The 16,379-nt window shown below is 39.5% G+C and overlaps 1 protein-coding gene across 1 annotated transcript in view; it reads left to right on the top strand.

The window, feature by feature from the left end:
• The window catches only part of LUZP2 (leucine zipper protein 2), a 359,428-nt gene that overhangs the window by 227,663 nt on the left and 115,386 nt on the right, over positions 1-16,379 (top strand). The window contains exons 6-7 of the mRNA XM_065404319.1: positions 9,119-9,181; positions 15,158-15,220. Of these exons, the coding sequence (XP_065260391.1) occupies positions 9,119-9,181; positions 15,158-15,220 (126 nt within the window). The remainder of the gene's footprint in view (positions 1-9,118; positions 9,182-15,157; positions 15,221-16,379) is intronic.

A 16,379-nucleotide genomic window follows, 5' to 3' on the forward strand; every position in this document is an offset into this window, starting at 1 on the left:
AGCCCAGCACCCCCCCCACACCTCCCAGACATTCACTCCATCACATCCTGCCCCCTTCCCTGGCCGCACTCACCAGCCCTGCTGGGAGGTCTCTGGCTCCTAGGGTGAGAGCGGCGAGGGGAGTCTCCAGACTCTCCACATGCTGCGCCCGCCACAAGTGTGAGCTCCGTGGCTCCCATTGGCCGGGAAAAGCACCAATGGGAGCTGCCGGAGCCGCGGAGCGGGGCTTGCAGGTGCCGGCAGCATGCAGAGCCCCCCCCCAACCCTAAGAGCCAGAGGGACCTGCCAGGGGGCGAGGTGGGGAGTCCCGGCGGTGCTCACCTGGGACGGCTCCCATCCCAGGAAGCATCCAGCAGGCTGGTCCCTCTGGCTCCTAGGGTTGCGAGTCAGGTTGGGACGGGGGGGAGGGAGGGTGGGAGGGCTCTCTGACCACTCCTGGTGCCTGCAAGCCCCGCCCCTGCAGCACGTGGCGCTCCTGCCGGCGGGCGGGTGCTGGGAGCTGCCCCAGGAAGTGGTGAGTGGCGGCACAGCAGCTGTGGTCTGAATGGTCCCCAATATCGGGACAAAGGGCGTCCCGATCGATGTAAGGTCAGGACGCGAGACAAGTCCCCTAAAATTGGGACTGTCCCGATAATATTGGGACGTCTGATCTCCCTAACACTGACTGAGGCAGGGGTCCCGTGGAAGAAATAGTGTATGATCATGTAATTAAAGACTGTATGATAAAGCCTATATTCATGTTATGTTGAGGGCGACTGGTGAGCGCATTGATCACAAACCTCTTTGAGACTGGGTTTGAACATACTTTCAATTATAAGTTATTCACAAGCTCCCCACCTAAGACAAAAATGGCTGTGAACCTGTAAGCATGGTGTGACCCTGGAGAAGCATAGAGAGAGGTCTGGATCAAGGATATTGTCTGAACGAATCTTAGCCCTGTAAGCTAAGGATAATTTTGGTCCCTCTTGCATTCAGAGAAGCAAGACTTTGTACATTCCTTGTAAAATAAACAAGACTGCATCAAAGAAAATACCAGATTCCATCAATTTCTACTCAACTGAGACATCATCAGGGCCCTGAACTTTCACTAGCAGCTTGGGTCAAAAGGGGGTAACATGCACAAATTAAGATTGCATGAAAACCATAAATCTGGCATTTCCTAACATGAGTATTTGATTTTGCACCCTGAATAACTTTCCATTAATGCATAACTGTAATGGCTCCCTCAGCGTGCATCAACAGGGGTTTGAACCCTGGCTTTTCTGCAGTGCCATGTAGTCTGCTTCACATGAACTACAAGGCTAATTACATTACTTAACCAGCATGAGAGTGTTTTCATCCCAGAGTAAGAAATGGGCCACTAGTGCCATGTGTGTGATACTGAGGAAGTGAGGCTGATGGTGGGGACAGCAGCTGTGCTCGCTCTCTCTGTCTCTCTCTGACAGACTGTCTGCTCTCAGGTTTCCCAGTGAAGTATGCCCTGCTACTGTTGCTTTGGTGGCATCAGGGGCCCAGATCTTTAGAATGTTGGCATTATTTTGGCATGCTGCCAAACTGACCAAAAGGTGATTTTTAAACGTTTATAACTCAGCTCATTCTCAATGGAATTTCATGGAACAAAGAAAAGGTACTTATCTAGCCTGGAGGTTTTTTTCCCTGATCAATTTCAAAGGCCTACTGCAAACAATGAAGGTGTCACACCTTTTCATTAAAAAATAAAAATATTTGATAAAAGAAGGATATTAAATATAGGGATTTCTATCAACTCTCCTGATGATGAATTCACCCCCGTCTCTTTTCCCTTCACATTTCCAGTTCACAGATATCACAAGATTATGAGAGATCCCTGTATTCACAATTACAGTGTAAATGTAATTGAAGTACAAGGTAAAAAGGCATAGATTTGACTTTCAGAATGGCCTTTTCACCTATTTAAAAATAAATAATTTAAAAAACAATAACACCACAACCAAAACTCCAAGCATGGAACTGCTAATTATTTTTAGGCAAGGCCCAAAGATTTTTATTTTCACCTGGAAACTTGTATAAAGTGTCTGTAATCAGGTCCTATCTGTTGTTAAAAGTTCTCCACCCCCCACCCGCACCCCCGGAAGGTCACTGATGGCTGATCCACCTCTGCCATACACATTCCTGTGTATATCCTATCTATAAGTATCCAATGTCTAGTCAGATTTGTCAGCTGCTTGGAAGGGAGATGAGTAGGGAATTGTCTAAACAGTGCACTACACACCAGAGGGGTGTAAATTTTAGTGCACTGCTGGTGCACTCTCTAGCGCACATTAATGTAACTGGATGACGTTAACGTGCACTAGAGAATTTTTAGTGTGTCTCAGCTGTGTCCACACCGGTCAGTTTCGCACATGACACACTAGTGTGCACTAGAATTTACATCCTTCTTCTGCAGAATAATGTACTATGTATAACAGCCCTAAGATTACTACAAGTCTGAGGAACAACCAAGGCAGGTTTCAACTGCAGCTAAATTTATGGATGCATTGAAACTGCTGATGCAAAGAAGTTAAATAACAGAAAGGGGAATGAGGCTTTAGACTTAAATTACAGTTGTTCAATGTGCTTAATGATACGATGATGCAAATGTTTCAGCAAAGCACTCTGTGATATTAGCATTTCAAGCAACCTAAATACACTTAACTACACATTTAGTTTGGATATAATAGGATACTTGCTCTAAATTTAAAGGGGTAAATCTAGTTGCAGTCATTATTGTATATTTTTTTAAAGATAGACTGACTATTAAAAACACATTAATGGATACTTAAACAATTATGTTTTACGTACATATCTTGTTTTTTAAACTTGAAATATCTTTTTAATCTAACCCTGTTTAAGAATATAAAACATATATAGTGTTGTGAAAAAGTGACCGTGTAACATCCCAGTTCAATTTTAAATATTTTTTTTAGTTTATCCCAGTTTGGGGTGCTTAACTGGGAAACAAGAAAGGTCATTTTAAATCGGTATGAGACCTAATTTTGAACTTTTTTTCCTGACTCAGTAAGAATTTGCAACCTCAGAGCCTTGTGGATTAGTTAATTGAACTAATTACTGAAAGCCTCTTTTACCAAACAGTTACGGAATACAAATGAAAGCAGACTCTTCATGAAAATGGCCCTTAAACAAGAATCCTGATCAGATTATCACTGGGGCTCAGATACAGCAATAATACAGGTCAAGCATGCTTCATTTGCTGCAGGAGGAAATCATAGATTATAATCAGGATGCAAAACAGTACCTGTCAGTGCAATGTGTCCAGAGTTTGGTAAATGCCAAATAGTAAATACCAAAATTCCCTCCATTCTAGGCAAAATCTAGCTCTAACAGACTATCAATTCTGCTAGCATAAGGGATCTCTTAGCTAGCATAAAGTGACATAGCTGATGCCTATGCCATTTGAACCCTAGCACAGGGGTGTTGGTGGTAGGGCAAGAGTGTACCTGCAATACAGCAATTCACAACTAACATGATCATAGCCAGTTAGTATAAATTAAAATGGCTCCTAAACTGCTCTAATTTATACTGATGGTCCAGGACCAGTGCAACTATCTCATTGGTTCCTAATGCTATCCACCATTATCTCTTGTCTTCTATGTAGATTGTAAGCTCTTAGTCCACAAAGTCCACAACTAAGGATGCTAGGTGCTATGGTAGTACAAATAAATAGCAATAGCAGTTAATAGTAAATGCGCCATGAGAATTGAGGTGGCCAAACTTGTTCCCCCTTTCTGATGCAACAAACATATCTTTGCACAGGAGAGAATCTGCAGTATAATATCATTGCCTTGTAGTACTGTGAACACCTATTTTAAGCAACTTGAAACTATTTATCATTGCAGAAGCAACCTGTGTTAGTGTGTAATAGAGAGGAACAGGGTGAGGTGTGTGTGAAACAAGATGCTGTACTTTGTCATTACCCAGGAATTGTGTAAAAGGCACATGAGGGAATTCAAATAGCATGGGAATTTCTTTGCATTGGTAAAAACTGCATATGTCTAATTCACGAATAAAGCTTCCAGGTTTTCCACTGAGACATAGACTTAAATCTAAATTGATGTACTGAAACCAATTAATATTCTTTTTCAAATGCCAGTATATTTCCCATGCAAAATTTTAGAGAATGCCATTGCTATTCAGTAATAAATTTACATTGTGCTAAATGAATCAAAGGTGGTGGGTTAGGTTTCCATATGTTCATGGTTCATTAGCACAGGGCGAATGGGCTCACCATTATTTTATTTCAGTTTTTCTAATTCCTTTGATTTAGATTTTCTAGATCCAGCAAGCCACACTATAAAAAATAGTGACCAGTTGCAGCTGGAATGGTTTAAAGAGGAATACTCCATCTTTCTGGGTTCATTCTTTCAAGGGGCTACCTACCCTTCATCAGAGAAGCTATTCTTCATCAAAGGGTAGCTATTGAAATACCCAGCTTTCCCAACTGTTCCCAACATACCCACCCTTTCCATTTAGGGGAGTTAGGTGTTCCCTGTGAAAAGTAAGAAAGAGTCACGGTACATGAGAGGCATTCTCAGTGGGCTTCTTTCATAGCACATGCATGTTTGCATGCACGCACACGTGTACACACTAGAAATATTAGTCCAGTTTCTCAGCTTATGACAGCTGATGAAACTCCACTGACTTCAGTGAAGCTAGGCTGAATTGTACCAGCTGAGAATCTGGCCCCTGGTCTGAACTAGAGCTGGGTGGAAAATGGTTTTCCCATCTTGTGAACATTTTTGAGATTTTGAAAAAATGCCCATTCTGTTCTGGAATGAAAGTGAGACCTTTTGAAAATTATAAAAAGAGAAAGAGAGAGAGTGTCACCCTAGAATCACCAGTAAACTGGTGGTTAGGGCACTCGCTTGGGATGTGGGAGACCTAGCTCTGCATGGTTCAGATCAAGGACTTAAATGTGGGTGTCTTATATCTCAGATGAATGCTCCCCCACCCGTTCTGCTCCTCCGACCAGAAACTTCATCCTGGACTGAAAAACCTTCCCTCAACAAAAGCTTTATCAATAGTGGTACGTTCCCGTGAAAAGTTTTTGTCTAAACTAGTTGTCATTTTCTGACAAAAAGCTGGGTTGTTTGAAAAATTCCCACTTAGCTGCAGTCTGAATTTACTCACCTCCTGGAGTTTACATTTAACTTAAATCACAACAAACACAAGACTCAGTCAGTGCTTCCTCCTGTTCCTATGTTTTTTCTTTTCATGCCTTGGCCCTTAGTTCTGCCATGAGAGCAAAACTTGACCCATTTACAGTCAGGAGCTGAAGCTAATGAGACCCACTTAATTTGGTTTCCAGGGTGAGTCAACAGAATGGCTGTGTATCTCTAGGCACCTGACAACCTGTCAAGAAAAAACATTTTAAAAGCCAGCTGTGCTGGTTACTTACCTACTAAAATTCAGGCCAATTGTTTGTGGGGAATACACCTCTCTGTGGTGAGTGCACCTCTCAGCATTTTAAGGTTTCCCTTTTGTGGCTTAAAAACCCTTTCTCCCTCCCCCCCCCCTTCAATTTTACTGTTCCAACTACATTAAAAATTTCACACTTCTTTACACTGAGCGAAGACCACAGAGTTAATCCAAATAATACAGCCAAGGGTAACAGAGCTGGTTGGGATTTTTCAAGAAGTCAGAGGGATTTAAGAGCTGAATTCTCATTGAAAGTCAATGGGAGTTGGTATTTAATTCCCTCAGCCTCTTTAAATATCCTACCTGCAAATAAGAAATAAGAGTACATATAATTCTTTATTGTGGACCAAAAGTCTAAGCATTCTGGATGTGACCATGCAAAGTTACCCCTTCCATTGATTTCTTTTTATGAAATATTCTTTGAAACGAGAGACTCTCTTTTAAACTGTGTGGTAGGACAGGTCTGGGAAGAAGTAAATCTGTGTCTTTATTGAGGCACAGTGTTTCAGGGTTAAGGTACAGGAGATTTGGGTTCTATTCCTGGCTCTGCCAATGAGCTGCTATGTGGCTTTGGACAGGCCACTCATTCTGTATTCCCATCTGTAAAATAGGAGTAGTCATATTCACCTTCCTTGGGAAAGTATGATAATTATTGTTGTCTCTATCACTTCATAATTCTGGACCAGATTTTAATGGTATTTAGGTGCCTAAAGATGCAGATATCTTATAGCCCCTTCTTATCTTTTTGCCTTTTCGTGTTCAATTAGGGGAAATGGGTCACCGTACCAAATACTTCAAAAGGTGTAAAATATGCTCAATATAAATACTGTCCACAGCAGGTCCATAACTAAGTACAGATCAAAATGAATGTACTTCCTATACAGATAATGTCATCCCATAGTCCACACAGTCCTATTTTCATCTACTTGTGTATACCTGTTACATGTTGGCAATGCCCCAGGCAGTATTGTAAGTGATTTGTATTCATAGATTACAATTTAAAAACTGTCTTCTGGTAATTTTAAATGCTTCTTTTTAGAAATACAACCCCCCAAGAAACACACAGAAAGAGGAATATGAGGGGAGGAGGTGGAGGGGAAGGAAAACCTTAGAAGGTTTCTATTTAGCCTTTATTGTATTACAGTGAGGGAGAACTAAATTCTCAGCGTCTGCACAAAACAACATCAGAAAATAGCCACTCGAAAGGCATTCAGTGGGAAAAATGTTAACAACTTTGGCAAGGGGCAAAGACCAAATGACACCCCAGGCAAGGAGTGTCTTTGGCACTCCCCCCTCCCACCTCCATTTGTTAAACTTTTGAATACCTTATTTTTTTATTGCATATGTAGCCTATTTCATGACTTTGATGCACAACTTGAATGCATGATTGATCCCTATCATATAAGAGATTCTACAAAGATCCAGAACATTCTAGGAGGTTAAAGAAAAATGAATCCACATACAGAATACCTGACACATTTTATTTCAAACATTCTATTTCCCCTTTTGTCACTAACAACAAAAGCAGCACCCAAAGCCTAGCACCCCAGGCAATCACCTGAGTAGCCTGCCCCTTAATCTGGCCCTGCCCCCAAGTTACACTCGCAGAGTTTCCTTCACACATGAAGCTCTCACCCACCCCTTCCACAACACTGACTTCTCGTTTCCTAAGATCTCTTGGAGAGTGCTTTTTTGGGCTCAGGATCCATTGCAGTGGAAGCAATTGGGAATGGATGGCCCAACATTGGGTATGGACATCTTTCTACTGGCCTTGCAGGTTGCTAAGAGAAAATGATTTGACATCAGGGTTTATTACCTGTCCTCTGAAGGTGGGATCCTCCTGCTAAAGGGGACTTCCAGTGCAGATATGAACACAGAGATTCCCGGGTGCCTCCGCTCGAGTAGAGATGCACTGCTATGGAGGAGGGCTATGGGGCGAGAGCTCTGCAGAAGCACAGTCTCCGACTGATTCCTTGGGATCTATGAGGTTTGGAGGTAGTTCCAGCAGTCTGTTTCTAGGGGGGAAAGCAGGAAGTGGGGCAGGATTCTCTTCCTGTCCACCCAATAAAATGATGAGAGGGAATCTTTACTAGGGAAACTTTTTGGAGATCCACTGACTTTGCAGGATTTAATGTGAGAGGTGTTGACCCTGCCCTTTGTGCTGACCTGTTGAGAACACTGTGTGTTGAGCTGCTAACATTTCTCATTTCTTGCCTCTCTTGTGTGTTGCCCATGGCTACACACTGGAGTACAATATATAGCTTTGTAGAAACATTGTTGATAGTGTTTTTTAACATTGAAAAGTATAGCTACAGTATGCATTACATTGGCTGATGTATACGAAAATAACCTAATGAAATTTCCCTGAAGGGTTAGCAATATGGGTATGTAACATTTGTTAAGTCATTTCTGCCCTGTTACCTCCATCACATGCACTCTTTGACAGTACAATCCCAGATAGACAGCATCTGCACAGCTCGTCAATTTCCTAAAGATTGTTAATATATAAAAAATGCAGGTCCTTAGTATAAATTATGCAAGCTCTATATTAGTCTAGTGTGGTACTTAAAAAACAAAAAACCCAAGAACCATTAGAAACTACTTTAGGTTTTTCATAAGGCTCCTTAATGTCCTACACCAAATAAAATATGAATCTCAGTGGGCTGCAGTGTAATAATGAGGACAGGAAATTGAAATAAAAATAGTGAAATAGAATTCTGTTCAGCTCTTACGGTAATGTGTTTGAGGAATTCAGCATGGTAAAGTCATTCAAGAGAAATGAGCTAAAAAGGTGGGAACAGATCCTCAGCTGATATAAATTGGTGTAACTCCATTTTGTCACAGTTATACTGATTTACTCCAGCTCAGGATCTGGCTGACTGCATTCTTAATTCAAGAGGGAAGAATTTAAAGAGAGCAAAAATAATTTTCAAAGCTAGGCAGCTAGTCACCTAGTGGAGAATCTGTAAAGGTAAATACCCTTGGCTATCAACTATAGCACGATATCAGCAAAAAGAAAGAATATAGAAAAAAAGTTAGTGTGTGGGAATATTACTAGGCTAGTTGAAATTTCATTTTATTAACATTATAATCAATTTTCATTTCAGTAAATAAGTGAAATTTAAAACTGCTATGGTAGAAAAGAAGGTTGAATGGTGGGAGTGAAATGAGGGGACTCAGCATTTAATGTTTCAGACTTTGTGCCAATTTTAAATTAAACAATTTTACAATGAAAAGAATCTTTAACTCTTGACTTTAGGGTTCAATGGTGGGATACTGGGCCAGACCCTCAGCTGCTGTAAATTGCCTTAGCTCCACTGAAGACAGTGCTCCGTAATGCTGATTTATACTAGATGAGGATCTGGCCCCTGTCTTTTCTCATCATATTGAGATTAAATAAATGTCTTTCAGCTTAATTCATATAGTGTTTTGAAAGTTTATAGTGTGCAGATCTGTCTCTGTGAATGAATATTTTAATGCAAAAACCACCCGCCTTCTGAATACTGTACCATTATACATTTATCTTGGCTTCATATTTATTTGTGGCCTGACTAACATCTTGAAGATCTTATCTAGTAAAAAATAAAACCAACATGTTAAAATATTTAAAGCATTCCTTAATATTTTAGTATTTCTCAATAGTAAAACCATATTCTTTTCTCAGAACAAAAGCCTGAAAAACAAACTCCTGTCGGGAAACAAGCTTTGTGGTATTCATGCAGAAGAGGTGAGTAGAATTTTACCTAACACACCTGGAGAGACAGCTAGTGTTCAAAGAGCCCATGCATCTAAAATCTCCTTTCATTTGCTCCCATGACAAAAGCATACATCAGGAAACAAAATACAGTCTCCGTTTTTAGACAAAGTAAATCCATACATTTAGATTTGAGATCATTGGAGGAGATTGTCTGCTGAATCCCAGGCTCAAAAGCATTGATTTTCTCCATTGGCCCCAATACCAAAAAGTAGTAGTAACTTCATTGTTTGAATAATTTTAAAGACTTCTGAATAAAGCACTGGAGAAATTATTTTTAATGTTAAAACCGTGTATGATTTAAAAATCCATGCATGGCACGTTACCAAATATAGAATAAGAAATGGTACCTCTGCCAAAGAGCTGGCAATCTCATACAGACAATATAAAAGCCCTGATTCTTCAAATACTTAAACATGTAAGTATTTTTGCTCATATGAATGGTCATGCTAGCTACTAATGGGTGCTATTGAAGTGAATAAAGTTATGCACTTATTTGAGTAGTTCCCTGTAGTCAACAGGAGTAGTCAGATGAGTTACTATTGATTCCCACATTCTCAAATAAGAATCAAGTCCTAATGATGTAAATCATGAGTAACTTCAATGAAATCAAACTGGAGAAGCATAAAAATAGAGAAGAGTTATCAACAATAGTGTACTCTAGGGAACAATTATGCATTGCCAAGAAGATAGGCAAGATGATCTAATAATAAAACGTTTCTCTCTCATTCTGATGAGTCTGCAGAAGTCAATGCTTGTTGCTAGAACACCACAGAATTATCACACTTGAATCAAGTACATTTTAACTCAGAAAAAGATTTGAAAACTTGTATTTTCAAAGTTATACAGCCAGATACATAGTCTAAATAACTGATTTCCATTTATTTCAATTGAGCTACACCGCAGGAGATCTAGCCCATTGTATCCAAGAAATCTGCAGCAGTCAGAAGCAATAGATTCTTTTCTCTCACTTTGTTCAAGCTACATCATCGTATCTTTCTGGTTTACTCTACAGTATTTGGTTTTAAATGTATTTTTCTCTCCCTTTATACCACGGAATTAAGTCCTGGCCTAAAAATATGATAGTGTTATTTTTTTTCTCTCTTGCTAATTTCCTTGGGGTTCATCACATCTTGAATGTTTAGCATTATTTAACTTTATTTTTTTCTATTAGCTTTGCATCTTATTTAAATACATTTGAATATTTGCAACATAACTGTGTATATACCAGCACTGACCTCTACATTTAAATGGAAAACAGGGAATTTGACTTTCCAGTGTTTTATATGAAATCAGTGTCAATCGGTATATTGCCAATAAATCTTGTCTTTACTCTGAGAGTTTGAAGTGGTCAGAATCAAAACTGCTTGCAATCTGTCTCTAAAAATTCTCATTGACGTATCTTTCAAGTTAGAGCCCTCTTAAAGTAACATACATTTTTAAAAGTAAGATGTGTTTTAAAAAGACCTCTCTATCTCAATATCTGTTTACATGAGAGACCAGATTAGTTGAGGTGGAGTTCTCATCAAAATGAACAGCAGGAGAATCATAGTGAATCATACACATGGATGTTAAGAAATCTAACTGTAACATTGCTCCTTATGGACCAGCTGGTGTCTTCCTGCTTCTGCAGACACAGAAGAACCTAAAGTGCTGAGAATTGCATTGGTTCCACCTCACAAGGGAGGGTTAGGGATTACAGGCAGCAAAAGCACGCCAGACTTCACTTTGCATACTGGGGAGCTCTACTTTCTCTAATGAAACCCTAAGGAGGGAGGCATGGCATACAATTCTGAAGGAGGGGTGAGGCAGTGGCCTGCAATCCAGATCAACCGGCCTAATTCTCTGTGTAGGATGATCACAGTTGAGAGCAGTAGAGAGATTTCATTAATTTCTATGGCTCAAACCAGCAGGTCGGAGGAGACTTACCGGTAATCCCCACATACTCTCACATTATTTTCAAATTGATGCACAATATGAAATAGAATTAAATTTGGAGGCAGTTTATGTGGAGGCACTATATTTTAGTGCATCTAATGAAATACACCACTTATTTTTATGGTGCCAAGTTCTGAGGTTTTTCCTCAGTCCTTTACCTAGTAAATTGCCTTCAAATCAATTCTGAAATTGAATTATGTAAAAGCTAAGTAAGGAATTTAGGATTTAACCCATGAACAAACTACTAATTTATTAGCCCAACAATATGTGACCTAACTGAAAAGCACTTATTAACATACAGTACAGTATGAGAAACCAATGGAACTCTTATAATGCACAGTACAATTCATAGTATAGTATGGTGTAGTATGCCTTGCCGTCAGGGAATTTCAAAGAACTGAACTCTGGATTATACAAAGAGCCTGTGGTAGCAGATTGTGAATGTGCCTTACTTTTCAAGTGCCAGGACATTAAGCTTTATAGGTAGTCTTTATGAATTATGTGTTAAACCTGGCCAGCACAGCTAGGATGAGATGCTGTCCAGTGGGTGCTTTGGTGCTGTACTCTTGCCAGGATTCAGTGGGGTCAGACAGGGAAATACACACTGTTTGCTTCTGTTCTGAATAGGAGTAATATGCAGAATGAAGCATACATACTAGGTGGATGCTGGTGTGTCACTCCCTCTGATAGTAGAACAAAATCCCTTTAGGCTGAGGTGTATGGAATGGCATGGTAGTAGGTTGCCCTTTCTTTTTCTCCTTTAAATGCTACTTGGAAATCCTGCTCTGCTGACTGCAAAGGGAGAAGAAAAGGTAGAAATTCTCTGTGTCCTCCTTGCACCAACACGATAGAGGGCAGAATCCTACGTTACATCCATAAACTCTTACAGGGTGAACACATCCCCCAGTGTCAGCTCATTGACCTAAGTGGAGTTCCACTAGGGATGAAATTAGCTCTATGAATATTAATTTTACCAGCTAGTTGTGCAATTAGCAAATGGGTGATACTAATGTAAGAATAAACCTTTATTTATTTTGCTGTAGCTGTTCTCTAAGAATCACTGGGACTTTTACACTAAAAACTAGCACAGCATAAAAAGTCTAATGTTGAATAAAAAGCTGCCACTATCATCATGATTGAAAGGTGTGTGTGTGACACTGTCTCAGATTGTTAGTCAGTTACAGATCTGACAAAGAGCCACAGGGATACAGTGCTGCTAGTATCAATTATAAAACAGACATAGTGTTTTCTACTAGCATGTTCAGGAAAAAGCTGGTCAATGTGGTCTTAGACATCAGCTGGTAAGACATGACAAAAGGTCTCCTCGTTAACAAATGCCAGTGTTGATTAGTAGTGAAGCCAGCAAGCAATGCTATGTGAGCTGTACAGCTGGCAAGAGACATTTTCCCTTTGAAGGTTGATTTTAATCTTTCTGGAAGACTGGGCCAAAGCTCAGGGTTTTAAATTCCTTTTCAAAGGCTAGCCTTCAGCTTGACTTACAATATAATACCTCACACCTGTGCCCACCAATCTGGCATCTTTCCTCTATTCAGTCTTCTTAGGATAATTCAGGGTGGAATAGCAACCATGCTTTCATATATATAATATAAAGTAACTATTTATGTGTTCATTTGACCTCCATGGTTTGTTATTGGAGTACAAACCCTTAAACAGTTAGTTACTAGTGACTGGAAAATGCTGCAGACCCCCCTACCCCTGAGATACTGAGTGTGAGAATTTTCTAAGGGAGTGATTTTTAGACTTTCCTATAGTTCAGTGGCAGCTGTATATGTCAGAGAGATTACATATTGTTTTAGGACCAAATCCTGGTTCCATTAAGGTCAGTGTTGCCATTGTTTTAATTGGATCAGAATTTGACCCGTAGGATTGAAGTGTACTAATGGTTGTACCTGGTAGTCCACAGAGCCATACTGACCTTTCCTTAGAATAGAGCCTTGGCACATTCCGTTCTCCAAAATAAGCATAGGGGCCATAAGGAGTGGGGGGGGGGGAAGAAATGTGGAATAGAAGGATAGCTCAGAAGGTAGAGGTGAAATATGCTAATCTCGGCTTCAGGTGAACCTTTTCTTCAGTTTCACTTTGTGAGTGGTCTTCAAACTCTGAGTTTCATATTGAGTTATAGGCCTAAATGAACTTGTAAACTGAAAGCAAAGTAAAAGCAAAGCTGCAAGGTTTCACCTGGTTTCTCCTCATAACCATGTGAAACCACATTTTTTTTTTTTTTTTAAATTGACACATTTATTTAGAAAACTGTAGTGGTCCAAGTTAGCTCAGAACTTTAAAATGTCCATTCAAAAAGTTTTGAGCCTTAGGATTTTTGTTCATATATCCATAGATTAGAGGCCAGAAGGGACCCATTATGATTATTTGGTCTTACCTCCCGCATTAGACAAGCTGTAGAATTTCACTCAGTGATTCCTTCATCTAGCCCAACAACTTGTCACAAAATTATAACATATCTTTTAGAAAGACATGCAATCACAGGCTATGTCTACACTGCACACCTTACAACGGCGTGGCTGTGCCACTACAACTGTACCATTGTAAGGCACTCAGTGTAGCTTCTTTTTGGCACCAGGAGAGAGCTCTCCCAGCAACAAAATAACACCAACTCCAATGGGAGAGCAGTTCCCACCAACAAAGCACTGTCCACAGCAGTGCTTTTTATTGTTAAAACTTCTGTCATTCAGGGAGGTGTTTTTTTCATGTCCCTGAGTGACAAAATTTTTAATGGTGAAAGATCAGTGTAGACATGGCCTCACTTAAAAGGTCCCAGTTATGGAGAATGTGCCAACTCCTTTGATAAGTCATTCTCAAGGTTGATGTCCCTTTTCAATGGACTTGGGATGAGTTTTGAATTTCATTCCACAAAACTCTAAATATCTGAGATCATTCAATACCATAAAGAAGATGTCATTAAACATGCAAATTGATGGGGGAAGGGAAGGTGTTAAAAACCTCACCACAGCAATAAAAACTCCAAAACAGCTGGCAATGAAGTACTTAAGACTTTACAATAGTATCTAATTTGAAGACCTGTTGGAATTATTACAATTGTGAAGCCAGAAAATACTTTATTTGGGCTGGCTGCTCAGATAAAGGGGAGGAAAATATCAGTGGATAAAGTATCAGGGGGTAGCCGTGTTAGTCTGTATCTACAAAAACAACAAGGAGTCTGGTGGCACCTTAAAGACTAACAGATTTATTTGGGCATAAGCTTTTGTGGGTAAAAACCTCACTTCTTCAGATGCATCAGATTTATTTGGGCATAAGCTTTCGTGGGTAAAAACCTTTACCCACAAAAGCTTATGCCCAAATAAATCTGTTAGTCTTTAAGGTGCCACCAGACTCCTTGTTGTTTTTATCAATGGATAAAGGAACTCAGTATAGTTCAGACCCTGTTTTTATAAAACCTTGTAAAAATATATAAGAAAAGTTGAATACATGGATTTGAAATTAGTTTAACAACAAATATTTTTCTTAAAATAAAAAAAAAAAGCCTTTCTGGGTCAGATCCTCAGAGAACATAAATCAGCATAGCTTTGTGGACTTTATACCAGCTGTCTATATGATCTGTACAATGTGACTCACACAAAGTACAAATAAACACATAATAGTAGAAGTCATTAAACACTTCTGAATATTTTCACCCATGCTGCCTTCATTTGTGCTTAGCTGTGAACATTTAATAAAATCTTGTGTCTGAAATAGATGAGTTAAACTAACTGCATGTAACAATGTGATAGCTTGTGAATGTATTTTAATTGGAGGTCACCTTTTAACTCTTCCTTAGGTCCCATAATTGGTTTGGACATGCTGTCCTTGCAAAAGAAAAAAAGAGAGAAAAAGAGAAATGACTTTTTGATTTTGCTTCACTTTTGTTGTCTGAGCTAAATTCATTTTTCCATTGTCAGAATTTGCTGTCATCTCTTCCACAGGTTTTCAAATGTAAATGATTTTAAAGATTAATTTATTATCTTCCACTTGCAGTCTAAAAAGATCCAAGCCCAGCTGAAGGAGTTTCGCTATGGAAAAAAGGATTTGATTTTTAAGGTGAGTTTATATTACTAGAGCTGGCTAAAGTATTTACTTACAGTCAATATAACATTACAATCATCCAGTGAGATGATAACTGCCTTTATTACTGGAGAACTGAGAAATCATTTCCCTAACTGTCAACATAATGAAAGAAGCTCAAAACTCTGAATCGCAGACATCATTCCCATAATGTGTTCTCTGAAATCCCCTCTACTTCAGTGTTGCAGGGACAATGGATGGTGTTACAATGCTTCCTGTGGCAAAGATAGAGGTGATTTCAAAGCTTCAAAAATTCTGTTATCTTCATCATTATTTAAAATTAAAGTGGAAGAATATTTAGCTTATGATTATTTACGTTAAAATGCCTACATAGACCAATGTCCCAGTCAGTACTCTGCCAGTGACCCAAATCTCTCCCGTTGTTCCACAGGTTCCTGTGAAGAGCTTTTTATCTTTCTAATTGAGCAATAGAGCATTTTATGGCTGCCTGGTGGTTTCTGTTTGATTAGCAGTCCTCCATGCTAAAGCTGTGCAGGATAACATTTAAAGAAAAGCATTCTAATGTTTGTGACAAGTAGGCAGAATGACTTGTGACAAACATGGAAAATAAAATGTTATCCTGTAGGCATCTGGTTTTTATCCATCTACATACCCGCTCTGCTGAAATTTCTTTTCTGCAACTACAGCTTCCTGAAAAGAAAATGAAGTATCTATTAGGGATGTGCAAACAAATTTAGCTTCAGTCTAATTCACATAAATACCTAAAAGTTTAGATACACAGCTAAAATGTATCCAAAATCCTCTTTGTAAAATCAGGCAGCTAATATTATGAGAACAGGCTGTCTCACGGAATTTTGCATACTTCCTACTTCTGGTCTTTGCTGGAACCTAGAAGGAGCAGAATTAGAGGTAGGCCCTAGGCATGAAAATCCTTATCTGAATCTTCACTAACTTTAGGCAGTTTCATGAGGAATTTGAGGAATTTTCTCTAAGCTAGATCCAAGGTTCTGAAAATATAACCATTTTCTCTTGAGTCTCAGTTCATTACCTTATCTAGTGGACCATGCTTCCCCTCATGAAGGATGGACCTGTGGTTGAGGCACAGGGCTGAAGACCAGGAAGGGGTCAGGAAGGGATTTTTTTCCCTACAGTGTATCTGGGGTCTTTTGTCTCC

The sequence above is a fragment of the Emys orbicularis genome, chromosome 4 (assembly GCF_028017835.1).
Source record: "Emys orbicularis isolate rEmyOrb1 chromosome 4, rEmyOrb1.hap1, whole genome shotgun sequence".
NCBI classification, from domain to species: Eukaryota; Metazoa; Chordata; order Testudines; family Emydidae; genus Emys; species Emys orbicularis.